Source organism: Molothrus aeneus, chromosome 9 (assembly GCF_037042795.1).
Source record: "Molothrus aeneus isolate 106 chromosome 9, BPBGC_Maene_1.0, whole genome shotgun sequence".
Taxonomy (NCBI): Eukaryota; Metazoa; Chordata; class Aves; order Passeriformes; family Icteridae; genus Molothrus; species Molothrus aeneus.
Window position 1 is genome coordinate 5,745,390 of NC_089654.1, and position 16,702 is coordinate 5,762,091.

General features: G+C 43.4%; 3 protein-coding genes across 5 annotated transcripts; 2 read left to right on the forward strand and 1 right to left on the reverse strand.

The window, feature by feature from the left end:
- The first annotated feature begins 58 nt into the window (after positions 1-58).
- On the forward strand, positions 59-1,851 carry MAGOH (mago homolog, exon junction complex subunit). 2 transcript variants are annotated; one of them, XM_066555663.1, is made up of 5 exons: positions 59-185; positions 269-340; positions 467-577; positions 866-948; positions 1,565-1,851. In XM_066555663.1, the coding sequence occupies exons 1-5, from the start codon at positions 126-128 to the stop codon at positions 1,662-1,664; spliced, it is 426 nt and encodes a 141-aa protein (XP_066411760.1). In that variant the 5' UTR covers positions 59-125; the 3' UTR covers positions 1,665-1,851. The 2 variants fall into 2 exon arrangements, with proteins under 2 accessions (XP_066411760.1, XP_066411759.1); XM_066555662.1 differs by having other exon boundaries at positions 79-185; positions 282-340.
- A 674-nt stretch (positions 1,852-2,525) lies between these two features.
- CZIB (CXXC motif containing zinc binding protein) lies at positions 2,526-8,279 on the forward strand. 2 transcript variants are annotated; one of them, XM_066555448.1, is made up of 8 exons: positions 2,526-2,642; positions 2,778-2,861; positions 2,933-2,989; positions 3,697-3,778; positions 4,255-4,286; positions 4,672-4,749; positions 7,148-7,213; positions 7,959-8,279. In XM_066555448.1, the coding sequence occupies exons 1-8, from the start codon at positions 2,637-2,639 to the stop codon at positions 8,034-8,036; spliced, it is 483 nt and encodes a 160-aa protein (XP_066411545.1). In that variant the 5' UTR covers positions 2,526-2,636; the 3' UTR covers positions 8,037-8,279. The 2 variants fall into 2 exon arrangements, with proteins under 2 accessions (XP_066411545.1, XP_066411546.1); XM_066555449.1 differs by having other exon boundaries at positions 2,778-2,851.
- Positions 8,280-9,510: 1,231 nt separating this feature from the next.
- Positions 9,511-15,434, reverse strand: CPT2 (carnitine palmitoyltransferase 2). Its single transcript, XM_066555447.1, has 5 exons — positions 15,296-15,434; positions 14,425-14,505; positions 14,215-14,321; positions 11,313-12,617; positions 9,511-10,482 (listed from the first exon to the last, which is right to left on the reverse strand). Exons 1-5 carry the CDS (start codon positions 15,415-15,417, stop codon positions 10,151-10,153), a joined length of 1,947 nt encoding a protein of 648 aa, XP_066411544.1. The 5' UTR covers positions 15,418-15,434; the 3' UTR covers positions 9,511-10,150.
- Between the last annotated feature and the right edge of the window lie 1,268 nt (positions 15,435-16,702).

Below are 16,702 nucleotides of genomic sequence, written 5' to 3' on the forward strand. Positions count from 1 at the left end.
GGGGGCGGCCGCGGCCGCTGTGGGAAGGGTGCCGAGTGTCGGAGCGTTGGCGCCGCTCCGCTTCCCTTTGATGACGCAGATCCTCTGTAGGGAGGCCATGGCGAGTGATTTCTACCTCCGCTACTATGTGGGGCACAAGGGGAAATTCGGACACGAGTTCCTCGAGTTCGAGTTCCGGCCTGACGGTGAGAGCGGGGCCGGGGGAGGCGAGGGCGGGCTGTGGGGCCGCGGGGCCCCGGCGTGGGTTAATGCGAGGGTTAATGCTCAGCCTCTCCCCGCAGGAAAGCTGCGCTACGCCAACAACAGCAACTACAAGAACGATGTGATGATCCGAAAGGAGGTGAGGGCAGCGCTGCTGAGGCGTTTGTGCCAGCGAAAGGCACTGTGGGCTGGGTCAGGCTTGATGGCGTTGCCGGGGCGCTGTGGGCAGGGCTGTATTTATTTCTCTGCTGAATGTTGTGTCCAGGCTTATGTGCACAAGAGTGTGATGGAAGAGCTGAAGAGAATAATCGACGACAGTGAAATCACAAAAGAAGATGATGCTCTGTGGCCTCCTCCTGACAGAGTGGGCAGACAGGTACGGTGCATAGTATCTCTTCTAATTGCTCTTTAATTTTCATATGTTAGCTCCTTGGAAGCATAACTAAACTTTTTCTTCAAGACAGTATTTTTTCCAGCTGAAAGGGAAATAAAACCTGAGTAGTGCCTCAATGGCAGTGTAGTTGTGGAAGCTAATACAATCCACAGACCTGCTGCATTTGATATCTTTGTAATAGAAATTTGTAATAAAAACCATCACAGTACTGAAGTATTTCTGTAACTGGTACCATGAAGCAGTAAGTTCCTATAACCTTTTATTTTTCAGGAACTTGAGATAGTAATTGGTGACGAACACATCTCCTTTACCACGTCAAAAATCGGTTCCCTCATTGATGTAAATCAGTCCAAGTACGTACTCTGCTTTTCATGCTGCCCTTGTTTCTATTTATAAATCTGTATTAGAACTTCCTGATTATTTCGTACATGTATTTTATATTGTTTCAAAGTAGGAGTCAGCTCCTGGGGGCACCAGTGCTCTGTGTTGCAGCACAATGTGCCAAATGCCTTTAAGCTGTGGTGTTACAGGCTATGTTCTCAAACTCAAAGAGCAGACCCTGCTGTAGGAACCCTGTTACACACATACAGTCTGAGCTGACATTGGCCTGTTTGTGCCAATTTCTTAGGAAGAATCAAGATAGCTGTATTTCACCTAAGCTGAAAAGACTGACTGTTTTGGGGAAGGGGTGGGGTGGGGTGTAAAATCCTAAGTGCTGTTGATACCTGTTTTCATTACAAAAAAAAGCATATTTTGTAAAAACTTAAAATGTTCACAGTTGGAGTACAGAATATTTAATCAGTGTAAAATGAAACAAATCTAAGATGACCTCTAAAAAGTCCCCATATCGGCTTTGGGTTTTTTTAATACATTAGTTCTGTAACCTGTTCTTTAAGAGCATCAGTCTAATTTAATTTTTTTAAATCTTTTAATTTTTTTCCCCTTTCTTCCTTCTTTTGTGAACTGCAGAGATCCAGAAGGCTTGAGAGTATTCTACTACCTGGTCCAGGACCTTAAATGTCTCGTCTTCAGTCTTATTGGACTCCACTTCAAGATTAAGCCAATTTAAATCAGACAAACTGAAGTTTGTATTGCAATGTCAGCAGTAAGGATGGGGAGGGAGGATCCTGTTCCAGTTCTTCATTGTTTCTGAAGTTTTTTTGTACTTTAGATTATTTTTTTGATTGTTATTTTGTTGTTGTTACAAACTGTCAGTGACTCAATAAAAGGGTAAGATTTCTGTTTTTAATTTTTAAGCTGTGGTGAGAGACTAACTTCTAATACTTCTTTTATAATGGTGCATTCAGAGTGTGTCACTTCACTTGTACCACCCACACACTGCACTTCTCTACACAGCAGTGGAAAAAGGAATGAAGCCCGGCTCTGTGAAACAAAACTTTTGCCAGTTGTCAAGGCAAACTTTTGTCACTATCCTGAGCTGGGTGTTTTGTTGGCCAGCCAAGAACAACATCTGACTCTGCACAGGTAAATGGTTATAGCAGATACACATCACCTTCATCCCAGCCCGGGGTTACCCGCTTGCCTCCAGAGCAGAGACAAACAACAGGGGACTGAGGAGCCATCCAGGATCTTCACTGACTGTCCCGTTCAGCTTCAGAGAAGCTGAAAAGCAACCTAGAATGTATTTCGTTTAGTTCTAGGCTAGCACATCTCTGTTATGCAGCATTCATTAAAAGACTTTGAGCAGTCCCCCGCAGGCCCTCAGGGCAGACCCCATGGCAGTGCTGCCAAACTGCGCTTTTGCTTTCTCTTAACATGTCTATAAGAAGACGCTGCGACTTAAAAAAAAAATATTAAAAAGTGATTAATTTATGTGTAATTTTGAATACAGTGTCTCCCGCTTTCCCTCCCCTCCCCACAGGCACCTCCCGCTCCGCGCGCACGGGGCGGTGGCGGCCGCCATCTTGGCTGAGGGCAGACGCGGCTTCGCGCCGGCTCAGCCGGGCAGGGAGCGTGGAGGCGCCATCTTGGCTGAGGGCACGGCCGCGGGAGCGGGGAATAGCACAGAATCCGTGCGGCCATGGGGGTAGGTGAGAGCCTTGGCCGGAGCCCCGCGGGCCGTGGGGGCAGCGGGGAGCCTTGGCGGGAGCCCCGCGGGCCCTGGCGGTAGCGGGGAGCCGGGCCGGCCGGGGCTGACGCCGCTGCGCCGCTTGCCTTGCAGAGGATCGGGCTGCAGCTCCGCGCCACGCTGGAGAACATCACCCGGCTGCGGGCCGAGGGCGAGGACTTCCGATGGTACCTCAAGGTGCGGGGCCGGGGCCGGGAGCGTATCCCTGACTATTGACAGCTTTCAAACTTCCGATTTGTGTTCTCCAGCTGAAATGTGGGAACTGCGGTGAAGTCTCCGAAAAGTGGCAGTACCTGCGGCTGATGGTGCGTGCGCCCCTCGTAACCTACCTCTGAGCAAAAATGTGAACACAAACCTGCCTCTTACACACGTATCCGCATCAAGGATGTGACAGCTTACCCTCCAGATGAGATCGTTTTTTTAATAGCTATATGCATTTAGAAAATTGTCATGTTCCGTATTAAAATAAATATTTGGTGACTGTTAATTGACGTGTGCCATTTGAATGGTGACCGTTACTAACAAAGTATTACATCTGTTTTAAAAACAGATGTAAAAAATCTGTAAATGTATTCTATTCTGTAAATATATATTTCTCTGTAGCCTATTTCTCTGATGGTGATGGAATCCTTTTGGAGAAGGTTAGCATGCTAAATCAGCATTTGGAAGGTGAAAAAGCAGGATAAAATTTGTCAGGGATACTTGTCTGTTCTTAGAAACAATCATCCCTTTTTGTTGCATATAGCTGAATGGTAAGAATGTATTTTGAAGAATTAGTAGAGCATGCCTATACGGATAAGACACAAATATCTATTATTCCCTGTTTAAAGTCTAGAATAGAATTATTCTTTGATAATCTCAACTTGTTGAATTATTAATCTCTGTAGTTAAGAAAAACGCTGCCTTGTTGCAGTATTTTTAAAAAGCTAAAAAGGTTGTTGTAAAAACTACCTTACCTTTGCAGTGGCTAAGCTGAAGTGGATAAAAATGCCTCTCTTGTCATGGATTTTAGGACAGCGCTCCCCTGAAGGGCGGCCGAGGAAGCGCCACGATGGTGCAGAAGTGCAAGCTGTGCTCCAGGGAGAACTCCATTGGTACGTGCTGGGACACTGACCAGGCAGGGTCCATTTCAGTTTCTCTTTTAGTCCCCATTTTTGCTTGACACCATTTGTAAAGAGCTTTCACCAGGGATTTCTGCCCTGTGCGCTGGTGCTTGAGTTCCCAGCAGGCACTTTCTGGCCATCACATTCAGGGAGACAGCAAGGCCTCCTGGTGAGTCCAGCCTTCTGCATGAACAAAACTCATCTGGATTGTTATTTTACAAAAGCATGCAAATCTTTTTGGCATTGGTATGGAAAAATGGTCCAGTGTAAACTTCTCAGGAGAAGGGAGAAAAATTGAATTCTGACTTTTGAAGACCAGCTGCAGGAAAACCTTACATTTCTTGTGTTTCTTTTGCTTTGTATAAGGAAATTGCTGTGAAAGAAGATCCTGGTCCTTGGTTTGTGCTGAATAAAACTGAAGACATAGTGCCACTCACTTGTATACTTTCTTTTTTGTTTTGTTTTAGATATTTTAAGTCAGACAATCAAGCCTTACAATGTAAGTAAGTTTGTTTCCTCTTCTATGTGAAAGATAAACAAGCATTAACAGTATTTTGAGTTTTGCTTTATCACCCTCCTTCAAGAGCACAAAAAGCTGGTCTTGTCCCTGGACAGAAATTGTCTTGTAGACTTCTTTACAGTCTCATGTGTAGAATAATCTGATAGATTTTAAAAGCCAACAGAGAACTATATCACCCAAATCAGAGGTGATTATATAATGCCCCTCTAGGCTTCCTTTCAAAGTCTTCCTCATGGCAGATAAAGAAATTCTAGTTAGGAGCATCAGAGATGACAATGCTGCCTTTAAAGCAATCCATTCCTAGACTAATGCTTGTCACTGTCTCTATTAGATGGAAACTAATGGTTTTCTGACTCAATCACAGGCTGAAGACAGCGAGAAATTCAAAACAATTGTGGAATTTGAATGCCGAGGTCTGGAACCAGTCGACTTTCAACCACAGGTGAGTTCTTATTTGTGATTTGTTTCTGTCTTTAAAAGCACTTCTTCTAGAGTGACAAAGTACACACTATTTGAAATGGTTCTGGAACATCTTGGACCATTCCAGATTCCCATCCTTCCACAGTTCCTTGTTTTGAGTTTTTCATTTGTCTCAAGAAAAAAAACCAAACCAAACAAAAAACTTGCCAAGAGCTAACACAAACAACTGGTATACTCTGTGCCAGTAAAATCTAAAGCTAAGCACACCTTGGAGTCATACTTAACCTGCCTCACAGGTAACTCAGTGTTAATCTGAATTCATCTGAGAGGTCTTCACTGCTCAGGTCATTGCAAAAGAGTCTTTCCCAAAGGCAAAGTGCAGCATTAGACAAAGCACCTCTTGCCCCTTGTTGCATTACAGAGTCATCAAGCTCAGGTTATGAACACACCTCAGTGTGTGTTGTCTAAAATACAAACAGATTTTCTTTGGGGTTGACATCACCAGAGCCACAGGAGATGAACACTGGCATTTTTCCATTTGCAGCTTGAGCAGACAAAGCTTGAAGATCACTGGCAGTTGCAGCCTGTGCAAAGCACACCTCAAGGTTCAGAGTTAAAGGATTCTTCAGGGCCAGTCTGCAATGACTCATCTCTTGTGCATGGTCATGCTCTATGCCACTTAACTCCCTGCTATTTTTAACCTATTATTCCAGTCCGATTAGGTGTAAATAGACTGACAAATATAAATCTGTCTTATCCTTCTCTCAGACTGGGATGCTGTGCTAAGAAACAGCCCAAAAAAGCTGATCCTACAAAGAATTTGATATAAATAGAAACCCTGCTGCAGTGTGCTGGGGGAAGTCTTTATTTAAGTGAAGTCCATCTTTTTGATGAATGGTTATGTCTTTATTCCAGAATGGTTATTAGTTTATTCCTGCTTGAAAGCTTTGCAACCAGACTTGGGAACTTGAAGAAAAATCTAGATGAAGACTACAAAATGCAGGAGATGTTTATAGCTCTACATCCTAGCTGTCAATTTTATTTACAGAACAAAGACTTCACAGCTGTAACAAAAGTTTTAATTTCATATTCTGAGTTTGGTGTACTTGAACCCCTGAAGAGGTATTCCACTGAATTTTTGGATGCCTAAATCAGTAAATGAGTTTCTTGTTGCTCAAGTGACGTCTGCAGTTCTGAACAATTTTGTCAACTGCTTTATATTTGGCATGATCCTAGCCAGCCTGGCTCCTGCACAACACTAGAGCTCACATATGATTAGCACTAAACATGGCATTTGGCCATATAATCACTGTATTTTCTCTGTATTTTTTTGGTACACATAAGACAACCACACCTGGAGTCAATTTAAAGTGGCTTAATGCTTGCATGTCTTATTTAAATTATAGTAGTTACCAAAAAAACCCAACAAACCCAACTACCACCACAAAACATTTGAGTGTTAGAGAGGAGAAAGTATCCTTTGTTTCTCTGATACAAACCTTAATTTTAGATCCCTTGCAGAAAACCAGGAAGAAGCTACCTTTGATTTTCAGCCACTTGTTAATCAAATTCTGTAGTTAAAATTGACAATGTAAGAAACCTTCTTGCATACTACAGAAGTGGCTGGGATTTTTTAAATGTACTTTTAAAATTAGTAAATCTTACTGTACAGCTTGGTAACTGTGAACCCTAAAGTGAGAGAGCTGTTCCTAGGGAAGATAAACCAGAGCACCTTCCTAGAGCTGTCCTTTCTCCACTCTTTAAAAACAGCAGCAGTGATGGCAGTGAAGAACTGTCCCCTGTGAAATGCTTGTTTGGGATACTAATCTGTTCACTCAGCCAGCTGATCCTCCTTACACAAAAAGCTTGCTTGTCACTTGTGTGCCTAAATCCAATACAAGCTGCTCCTTCTCTGCAGTGTCTTGGATTCCAGTATTCAAGCCAGAACTATTAGCTTTCTTCCACATTTTCAATTAGTTTCCTTGCAATGTATTATGAAGCTATTATGCCTATGTGGACTCTGAACACAAAGCTATTGATAGTAATTGGATGCTGCTACAGAAACTTAGGAACTAAGCTTTCTTATCTAGAATAGTTGGAAATTTTTTGCTGGGAATAGAGGAGCAGCGTTCCCTCATTTTACTCTGGTTCCTTGGATTGAATTTTCCCAATGCTCAAGCAGGGTCCCAACCTTATACTGACCCCTAACTAGGAAAGAGCTTGCCCAGATCACTGGAGCAGAGTGATACAGAGCTTGCCCATTCTTTCTGCCTAATTTAAAAGAAATACAATACATTTTTGTGCTGAGCTTTCTTTAGATGTTTGTTTGTGCTGAGCTTTTCTTTAGATGTTTCAGTGTTCATATTTATTATTTTGTCAGTACAACGTAATTTAAAAACCTTCTGCAAATGTGTTTGCAGGCAGGGTTTGCTGCTGAAGGCGCAGAATCTGGCACACCTTTCAATGACATCAACTTGTTAGAAAAGGTATGTTGTCTTAGTTTCACTAGCAAAACTACTTACCTAGCTTGCCCTCCCCACATCACTACTCTAAAATACACACCCTAAACTGGTTTTCCTCTTCCTGTAGCCACAGGAAGGCCACAGAAGGAGAGAGAAACTGAATCAAATATGAACAACTAGCATTACTGACAGTGTCCCTTCAGAAGTATGGATTTGTTAACTTAGCAGCTGACAAAGATTTAAGTCACTCAGGAATTCCAGAAACCAAGAACCTGGAATACTAAATGGCTGTCTAGGAAGATCCCTGCCCATTGTCCTGTGCACAGAGAGGTTGAAAAGTAATACAGACACTGTCCTTCATAGCTCAGGATAACGGCACCTTGCAAATCTTCTTGGGTGTGAGCAGGAATCTCAAGGTCACATCTGTTCCCTGCTATCCTACTTGGCAGGGATCTGCTTGTCTGCTTACCCACCTGACTAGGGTATTGTAAATGATAGATAATCCTTTCACCTGCCATGGCTGCTGTTTGTCCACTACAGGCTGGGGACTACATAAGAAAATAAACCCCAGCAAAATATACATATATAAAAACACTGAGACTGAAGCTCATTTAATTTCAGGTTACTGATCTTGCTACTCTCACCTGTTAAAATTTAACTTCCTACAGATATCTAAGACCCAAACTTTGAGTAACATTTAGTTCCAGTTTGAATTCCAGTCTGTGCATTCTGTCCTTTTTGACTAACACTGAAATCTTATTTCCTACAGGATTGGAATGACTATGATGAAAAAACAAAGGAATCTGTTGGAATCTATGAAGTTACCCATAAATTTGTAAAATGCTGAAGTTCATACCTGTGATAAATTATGACATGGCTATTGATGGAGGAGCTGTAAACATCAGATATGCAGCTTTCTTGGAGTTACTTTTTTACATGGCTGCACTTGAGAAATGGAAATCCAAGTTCACAGAATCACTTAGGTTGGAAATGATCTCCAAGACTGAGTTCAACCTTTGACCGACATCGCTCAGTTGTACTTTCCATCCCCAGCATGCCCTAATAAAATATTTCCCATGGAGCACTTGGAGATGGCCTCAGTACAGACTGAAAATAGAACATATTGACTGAACAGTGCATGGCCTTAATGCTGTGGGGTTTGGGAATTACATGGTTGTGGTGGGCCGTAGCCTAGTAACTGCTTACACAACTTACAGCCTTAAAGGTTTTAGTAGTTGGTCACCAGGAAGTACCTACATTTGATTGTCTAACATAAGCAAATAAAGTCTTCTCACTCAGCATTCTTACAGTGAGGAAATGGCTGCAAGCACTAGTAAAGGCAGTGTTAACTCTTCAAGGGAACAGCTACACCTCAAGCAGCTTTCTGCCACTTTAGGTAAAGACTGAGTTGAGTTTCCTGAGAACACTTCCTAAGCTTGACTGCTGCTGACATTTACACAGTTACCATCCTCTGAAAAGCAAGTTATCTTTCCAAGTACGTCACTGAGTAAGCCTCATTTTTAGGTGAAGACAGACTTTGTACTCCTTGGCGAGTGCATTCACAATCTTGCCAGCTGTTCTCATGTTTCAAAACAAAACAAAAAAAACCCCACCAAACAAACCCAAAAAGGAAAAAAAAAAGCCCAGCCTTTAGTGAATTTTATTCAGACTTTTGGTCTGATAATTGTGTCCTGATAGGTTATTTCCTGCATCTTCCCAAATTATCACCTTTCTTTGTTTAAATGAACAAAAACAATCATGCTGAGTTTTAGAGTAAGTTTTAAAATACTGCTTTTCAGCTGAAAACTAGAACAGCACATTACAAGAGCAAAGCCTTCAGGCTTACATATGAAAGGCTTTCCCCTGCTAGCACTTTTATTTCATACTTCAGGATAGGGTATTGCTTACACTTACTGTGCTAAATTAAAAAGACCGTGGGAGAACCTGGAAACTGAGATACCCAAAGGAAGAGCAAAGGGAAGCATTTCCTGAGCCTCTGAACCTGATCTGTCACATCCAACCAATGTGCTCAGACTTTCCTGCTCTGCTGATACATTTGGTTGTCCGTGGCAGTGGGACATGAGCTGCATTTACACAGATGACAGAAGCCACCACCACTGTGCAATTCAGCTCCACAGAAAGACTTGGCCTCCCAGAAGAAAAAGAGTGGAAATCAAGGGGGTAAAAGGCAGGAATTCAAGATCTACATACCAGAGTGCAGAATGCCTGCAGCAGTTTTCTTTCCAACCTTTGTAAGAAACATGAGCTATTGATAAAGGGTCTGTCCATGCTGTATGATTTAGATATGGCAATAAAAGAACTTTGTGGTTATTAATAGATAGCTTTATTAAAATACAGTCTTTTCCAGTCAGTTTAACAACCCAGTTGGTGACTGCAGGTTTCTTAAAGCCTCCCACTTCATTTTTTGTGTCTCTAAAAGCTGTTATAGTGAAAAGGCTTCAAGCAGTTGAGGCACAATCAGTTCTGATATAAATTCAAGTTTAAAGAGATAAGTTAGTAAGCAAGCTTACTGCAAGAGTGCAAATGGAACCACTCTTCCATGTTTAAAATTATTGCATGTATTTTTTTAAAACCAAACAGTTAAGAGCGGTATCACAGTACTGTAGTCTGTCCAAACATTCATGGAACACAGGTATTCCAAGTTCATTAACTCAATAAAAATGCTTATTTTAGATTATGTGTTTTAAGAACACATGGATCTGTTACTTAATTTGACATAGTTAATGTCTGTATTTCCTGAAATGCATTCAAGGTCTGTAATTGATTTCTTTGAAATGGATAGACACTTCCTACTGAATTTAACAGTATTCAAGTTCAGCGATGATACATGAAGCCACTTAGGCTGGGCAGTCTCATCCATGCTGAACATCGATTAGTATGTCAATTAGACATAATCTGCATTTTGTTCAGCAACTATAAAGTGTTCCAATGTCTTTATGTCTAACTACCAATTTTCTTGCCCTTCAAAACATTAAAGATATCTTCTAGTGACTTGTGTATACACTGAAGGTATTCTTTACCATTCCTAGCCGGGTAAGAGGAAACATTACAACCTATCCAGTCATCTTGTACCTGATACCCTACTCCAAAGCCATCGGCCACCACGGGGCCAAAGCCTCCCAGCTGCACAGCCGGGCTCACCAAGGTGCTGGTGGAAATGATGTTGTGGTTGAGGCGGGCGTAGGCCTGGTCTTGATAGAATTGCGGCAGTGGCAGCCCCTTGGACAAGGCCAGGTAGCGCAGGCTGAACAGGTGCCGGTCAAAGCCCTGGCCTGCACAAAGGAAAAACAGGTGTGAGAGAGGTGCCTGACTTCTGTGGGAACTCACCTCTGCCACAAAGGAGGAGGTCTGTAGAACTGGAGTTTATTTTTGTACTGATAGAAAATATTTTTCAGACTTTTCATGCCCATGTCCTAGGAGAACGGAGCCTGCTTGTTTTACTGCAAGGCTCAACAGGAGCAGGAGAGTACACAAAAGTGAGTGTTAACAGACAATTTTAATAATACATCACATTCTTTGATTAACTATTTACCTGAACATAGCCAAGTTGTTTAATGCAGAAAAAGCCTTCCTTATAATTTACCAATCTATAGAGGAAGAGCATCTTGCACCAACAAAACAAGGCAAATTTTAGACTCTATGGGACAATACACAACAGTCAGTTTTATTGCTGTCAATTTTAATGGTTTTTGGGAAGGGCAGTTCAAAAGAAAGCATTTACAAAAATGCCAGAAGTAGCATGGCCAAAAGATGAGTTTGATTTGGAAATTGTTAAAGCCTTTATCCCCTGCAGATGTAAGACTAGCTCCTCAGACTTAAGCCAAAGTTCTTATTCAACATGCACTAAGTAAATCTTCAAATAGTCCAACTGCTCTAAGGAAAAAACTAAAGTACAAAAAATTCTCAAGACATGAAAGGTGCTGTGGGAAGCACAGAGGCACTCCTCTCTATCAAGAAATGAGTGAGAATGAGCCTTCTGCTACTGTTTTTGTCAAGTTTACATTAGACATTCATCAGCATTAAAACATTGAGTTGTAAATACTTACAGCAACCTTACAGACATTTTAGTGCAAAAGGAGGAGGGTTTGATGCATTCCCTTACCCATGGCAGCCTCCTTTGTCAAACGGCCGTGGTACTTGGAGCACTCCACTATCAGATTCTGCAGCTCCTCAGTGCTGTGTTTGGAGAGTCCCTTGACAAAGGCTTCAGAGCATTTCTTGGTGTGCACAGAGGCAGGCCGGATGGTCTCTGTGCGGCCGTGCTTGAAGGCTGCGGTGCTGCAGGACTCGTACGTGGCCACAGTCTGGTCATACTGGCGAAGGAAAGCCATCTGGAAGGCCAGCTGAGCCACAGCATCTGGGCTCACCTTCTTCTGCTTTAGAAGCTCCTTGCCCCCTTCTTGGAACTGAATCATGTTAAGAGACAGTGATTCTACAGTGGCATCAAATGTCTGTTTGGCTTTGGTAATCCCTGCTTTTAAGGCATCGTTCAGCTTAAAGTCAAGTTTCTGCACTGCTCTGGAAGAGTCAACTGAAGCAGGCTGGGACTGGGGGCTGATGGCTGGTGTCGTGGTGCTATCTTTAAAAACCTCATTCTGGAACCTGAGCACAGCCACACCATCTCCCCAGGAATGCTCAAAATTAATTCCTGCAGTGCCATCCTTAGTTATGATAAGACTAAAGGATTTGTCGTACCAGCGGTTTGCACCATCTCCGTGCAACATAGTGTGGGACAAGTGCACTAAGTCTTTAATGGGAAAATCATCTAAACTTAAACAAAATATGGCAGAGTCTACTTTTTGAAGAGCTTCTGCATTGCCATTGTCCAGTAGATTCTTCCTCAGCGATGCCCATGTATCTCGGTTTTCACTGGTGAGGTAGCCAAGAGGGAAGGCCGGGGCCGGACTGCTGTCACTAAGGATGTATTTCAGGTGTGCTTGTATTTCTGAGGGTTTCAGCATGTTTCCATCTCTATCAATAACATCAAACACATAAAAATTTCCATTTCTCAACACTAATAAGTGTTTTGCCTTCTCATCTGTATAAAGCTCATCTTTGTTGAGCTTAGGAATCCGTGTAGAATTGAAAAGCCTGAAGTACTGAGACATATCTAGGGGGTAAGCATTGACCATGTAGGCACCAAACCAAGAGATTGAAGAAGGCACAAATCGGATAATTTTTTTAAAGATCTCAGTGTCACTTTTTTCTGGATTGAGGTGAAAAACCTCAGGTTCAAGGTAACCAGCCCTGAAGGTCTTCATAAAACGTATGGCAGAAACAGTCATGTTCGTAGCTCGTATGAGCTGATCGTTGTATTCTGGTTTTGGATCAGGATTAAAAGACATAAATGGATTAAAATTCAAAAGAACAGGCTCACGTGCTTTTAGGTACATGTCAAACCAGGGACCTGAAAATTGAGAGTTGAGAAAGAGGTCAGAACATAAAAGCAGCTTCCTGAGTCAGACAAGAGGGTCATGTAGTCCAACAGTGATCATGAATCACACACATTAAAGTGCCTTTAAACAAGACAAACATATGAAGTAATTCAACCAAGGCTTCTCCAAACCCCCATTATGAAGAAGGATAGTGTTGGCTAATCATAAAAATACTGGGTTTGGAATAATCCATGTCAAGGGTGTCCATGTCATGAGCAACAAGGGCCAACTCCCTGTTTTCTTTATGGCTCAATGATAAACCTTAACTCCCAAGACATAGAGTGCAGCTCCCCAGCTCTGTTTTGGTGCATGCCTCACATTTGGAGTGGTTCATGCCTTTGCCTACTCTTACACTATTAATTTCTGCAACTCCCTGTCACTGACTGCATCTTGCTGAGGTTAGAAGGCTGAGCCTTCTACCTGTACTGTAAGAAGAGCAGTGGGTTGTTCCAGGGGCTAAGTTACAACTTTAATTACAGGTGCTCACAGGTAAGTAACACTCATCTGCAGTTTTAAAACCACATCTGTCATCAACACGTAGCCTTTTAACATCAGACTTGAAAGTCCAGGGTGGAGACAACTCTACATTCTTTCAGAAACCAATTTCAAGTGGAACAGGTCTTTTATGAGGCATAAAGAAGAAAAATAACTGAACAAAAAGCAATAGACACTCCACCATTCATAGACAAAAAGCAGCATACTGGTTAGCACTGATGAACAACATAAAGCCACCACTTAAAACCCAAGACGTTGTTCAAAGTGAATAGAAAGTAAAATACATCAAACCAAAGAGCAGTTTTTGTGAAATAATCTGGTATTCTCTACAGACTGTGTGGCAGCTAACACCTTAACAGGCAGTCTGAACAGACAGCAAGGATAGAAGTGCATTCACAGGGCAACATGGAAACTTCTACTTCCATAGGTATTGGACTATTTCCATCTCTGCTGCTATCCAATACTTTCATTAGCAGACACTTGTACTTGGAAGCAATAATAAAGCAGAATAATCAAAAGTAAGAATAATCTATACACATGCTCTCCCTCTCCTGATTTGTTTCTATTTATTCTCATTTTCCTATTTCTGTCACTCCTTTTCTTTGGGTCTTTAAAAGAATATAGTTTTGTAGTTTTAAGGGCTTTTAAGTGCCAACTACTGATCACTTCTGCCTCCCAAACTTAGTTATCCTTTGTGACCCCTCCCCTCCCTCAAAGTTTACTTTTCTTGCTAAATAACATGGAATTATTTGGAAATGATTGCTTCAGTTTCCTTAAGGGAAGTGCTAGATAAGCTCCTCTTTAACCTAAACCTTATAAACTCAAGAAAAAATACCATTGTTCCAGTATCTATCTACCCAGAATTCTGGTAGAAGAGATGACATTAGATAATGAGCATTCTTCTTTCTACCAGCCTCTCAAGTTGCTCAAACACAGCCACAGAGGGTGTTCACAGCAGGTTATTCCAAGTTTCTGGGCTACTTAAAGTTTTAGCCTATAATACTTAGGGTATCATGAGCAATTCTGAAGTATGATGACCTACAGACTTGTCCTACACCCAGAAGGCCAACGAACCTGTAATGTAACTTGTATGCTTGTTTTGATTGTCTTGAGCAACCAGTTGCTCATGCAGCTCTCTTCCAATCCCCTTTTCAAAGGCATGAGCAAGTTCTTCAGTTTTCCTACAACAATCAAGAAAAGAGTCAAAATGCTGTCACAAGTCACATTTCTTATGTTAACACTTGGTTTGAAGCAGAACATGACACTACGTGTGTTTGTCCATACCTGAACTGCTCATCATTTAAAAGTGGTTTCTGGGCATTCAGGTATCTCTTTATTGAATCTTCCAGCTTGGGAACTGGCAGTCTGCAGGAAGTGGAACACAGAGAGGTACACTTGATGAGCAAGGGTATGAATGAAGCCTGTGTTTGTCACACAGTCATCTCTCTTTGCCTCCTTTCTTCCATATCCTTCTTTATACTATTATATATACTACACATACAGATATGCATACACACACTATACTGTATATGCTATTATACATAAATTTGGCTAATACTTAAATGCCTCATAAGTTTCTAGTGGAATAAGAGAAGCAAGGAACCAGATGGACACGAGTCAGCACACCATAATGGTCTTGGGAAATAAGGCATAAAACCAAACTGACTGTCTTTTTACAAAGGTACTGCAGTGATGGGAGGAAATCTCTTACTGGAAATAGAGTGTCAGGAACCGCTGCTAGGAGAGGCAGCTCTGTAGAAGGAACAGTTCGGTTGCCAGCCCTTTTCGGGCTCCCCTTCACAGTGGCTGGGTGCTGGACATCTCTTTCTCACAAATTTTCTATTCGGCATCTTTGCCAACTTTCTCTGAGCCTGAGTTTTGTTTTCTATAGCACAATCCCGTTACACTCAAGGGGTGTGGGCGCCAAGGGGCTGTTTCAGTAGCAGGCTTACACTGACACTTGGAAGGGCGAACCCGCTTACACTGACACCTGGAAAGCCGAACCGGCTCCGCTGCAGACAGCGCGCACCGAGCGAGCCGCGCACCGCGGAGCCCGGGGCGGGACGTTCCCTCTGCCCTCTCCTCACAGCGGACACCCCGGGCCGCCGCCGCCGCGCCCAGCCCGCGCCCCCCCGGAGCAGCGGCCCAGCCGTACCTGGGCAGGCTCTTCTGGTAGTGCATGGTGGGCACGATGCTGCGGTGCAGGAACTCGGCGGCGCCCGCGCCGCTGTAGCCGCGCCGCCCCGGAGCCGCCCTCAGCAGCTGCCGCGCCGCCATGATGGCTTCAGGCTCGCGCCGAGCCCCGGCCCCGCCCGCCGCTCCTCCCGGGGCCCCGCCCGCCGCTCCTCCCGGGGCCCCGCCCGCCGCTCCTCCCGGGGCCCCGCCCGCCGCTCCTCCCGGGGCCCCGCCCGCCGCTCCTCCCGGGGCCCCGCCCGCCGCTCCTCCCGGGGCCCCGCCCGCCGCTCCTCCCGGGGCCCCGCCCGCCGCTCCCCCCGGGGCCCCGCCCGCCGCGCTCGGAGCCCCGCCCACCGCTCCTCCCGTTTTTCTGTTATTCCTTTCCAAAAGTCAATCGGATACGTGCCGCTAGGGCAGCAAAGTTACCAGGGTGTTGGGGCGGTTCAGCATCAGTCCTCTTACATATACACTAATAAAACGTTCTGATTCATTATAAAATTTTCTGCAATCCTCTTGTTTTTCTGCAACCCACTTCTTTTTATGTTCAATATACGGACTCCACGTATTTTTTTCTTTTATTTTCTCCCACTCCACTTTTTTTTTTTTTTCTGTGTGTGTGTGGGTATCCATATGTACTACTGACTACACAAGATTGAGATCCTGCCCCCAAAAAGAACTGTTTAATCTCTCCTGAGGTTTTTTTCACTCATACATGAGCATGCAGCAACAAATACTTGATCACGGTATAAAATGTAATATTATAAACACACAACCTAGTTGTACTGTGGGGAAAATTTTCCACAAAAACATTGAATAATCTCAGAATACACCAAAAACTACAGAAATGCTTTCACAAGAAAGCTTGGCATGTGAATGGTTACGGTGGTGTATTTTTATCAGACACTCACTAGCATAAAAATCAGCATTGGGATTGAATGCGGACACAGCAAAGGAAAGGAAAGCAATCCCTGTGGCTTAGTCTAATAATCCTCTGAAAGTAAATTGGCCCTACTCTAATCAACATAGTGGTTGGAAGAAAAGTGAAATCATTTCACTTCCAAGATAATAAATGCCCAGTGACAGAAGGTGTCCTTGCATGTTCCAGTCTGAGGCTATTTCCTGTTTGATGCGTGTCTCTCATGATGCTCATTCAGCCTTTTTTTGGCAATGAAAACAAAAAAAACCAAGCCTGCTTTAATTAATGAAGTCCAGTTTCACCTAGCTTGCCCTGCTGTGATAGTCCTGTTCAAAACGTTACCTGCTCTGCCCTTTGGCAAAACTGCTCTGTTCCCTGTCTGAGCGCTGGCTTGCAGAGTTGCCTTCCTGGGTTTGGGCGTCCAGACCCCAAACCCGGGAGTCTGAGGAATCCATCGCCTTTCCACCCAGG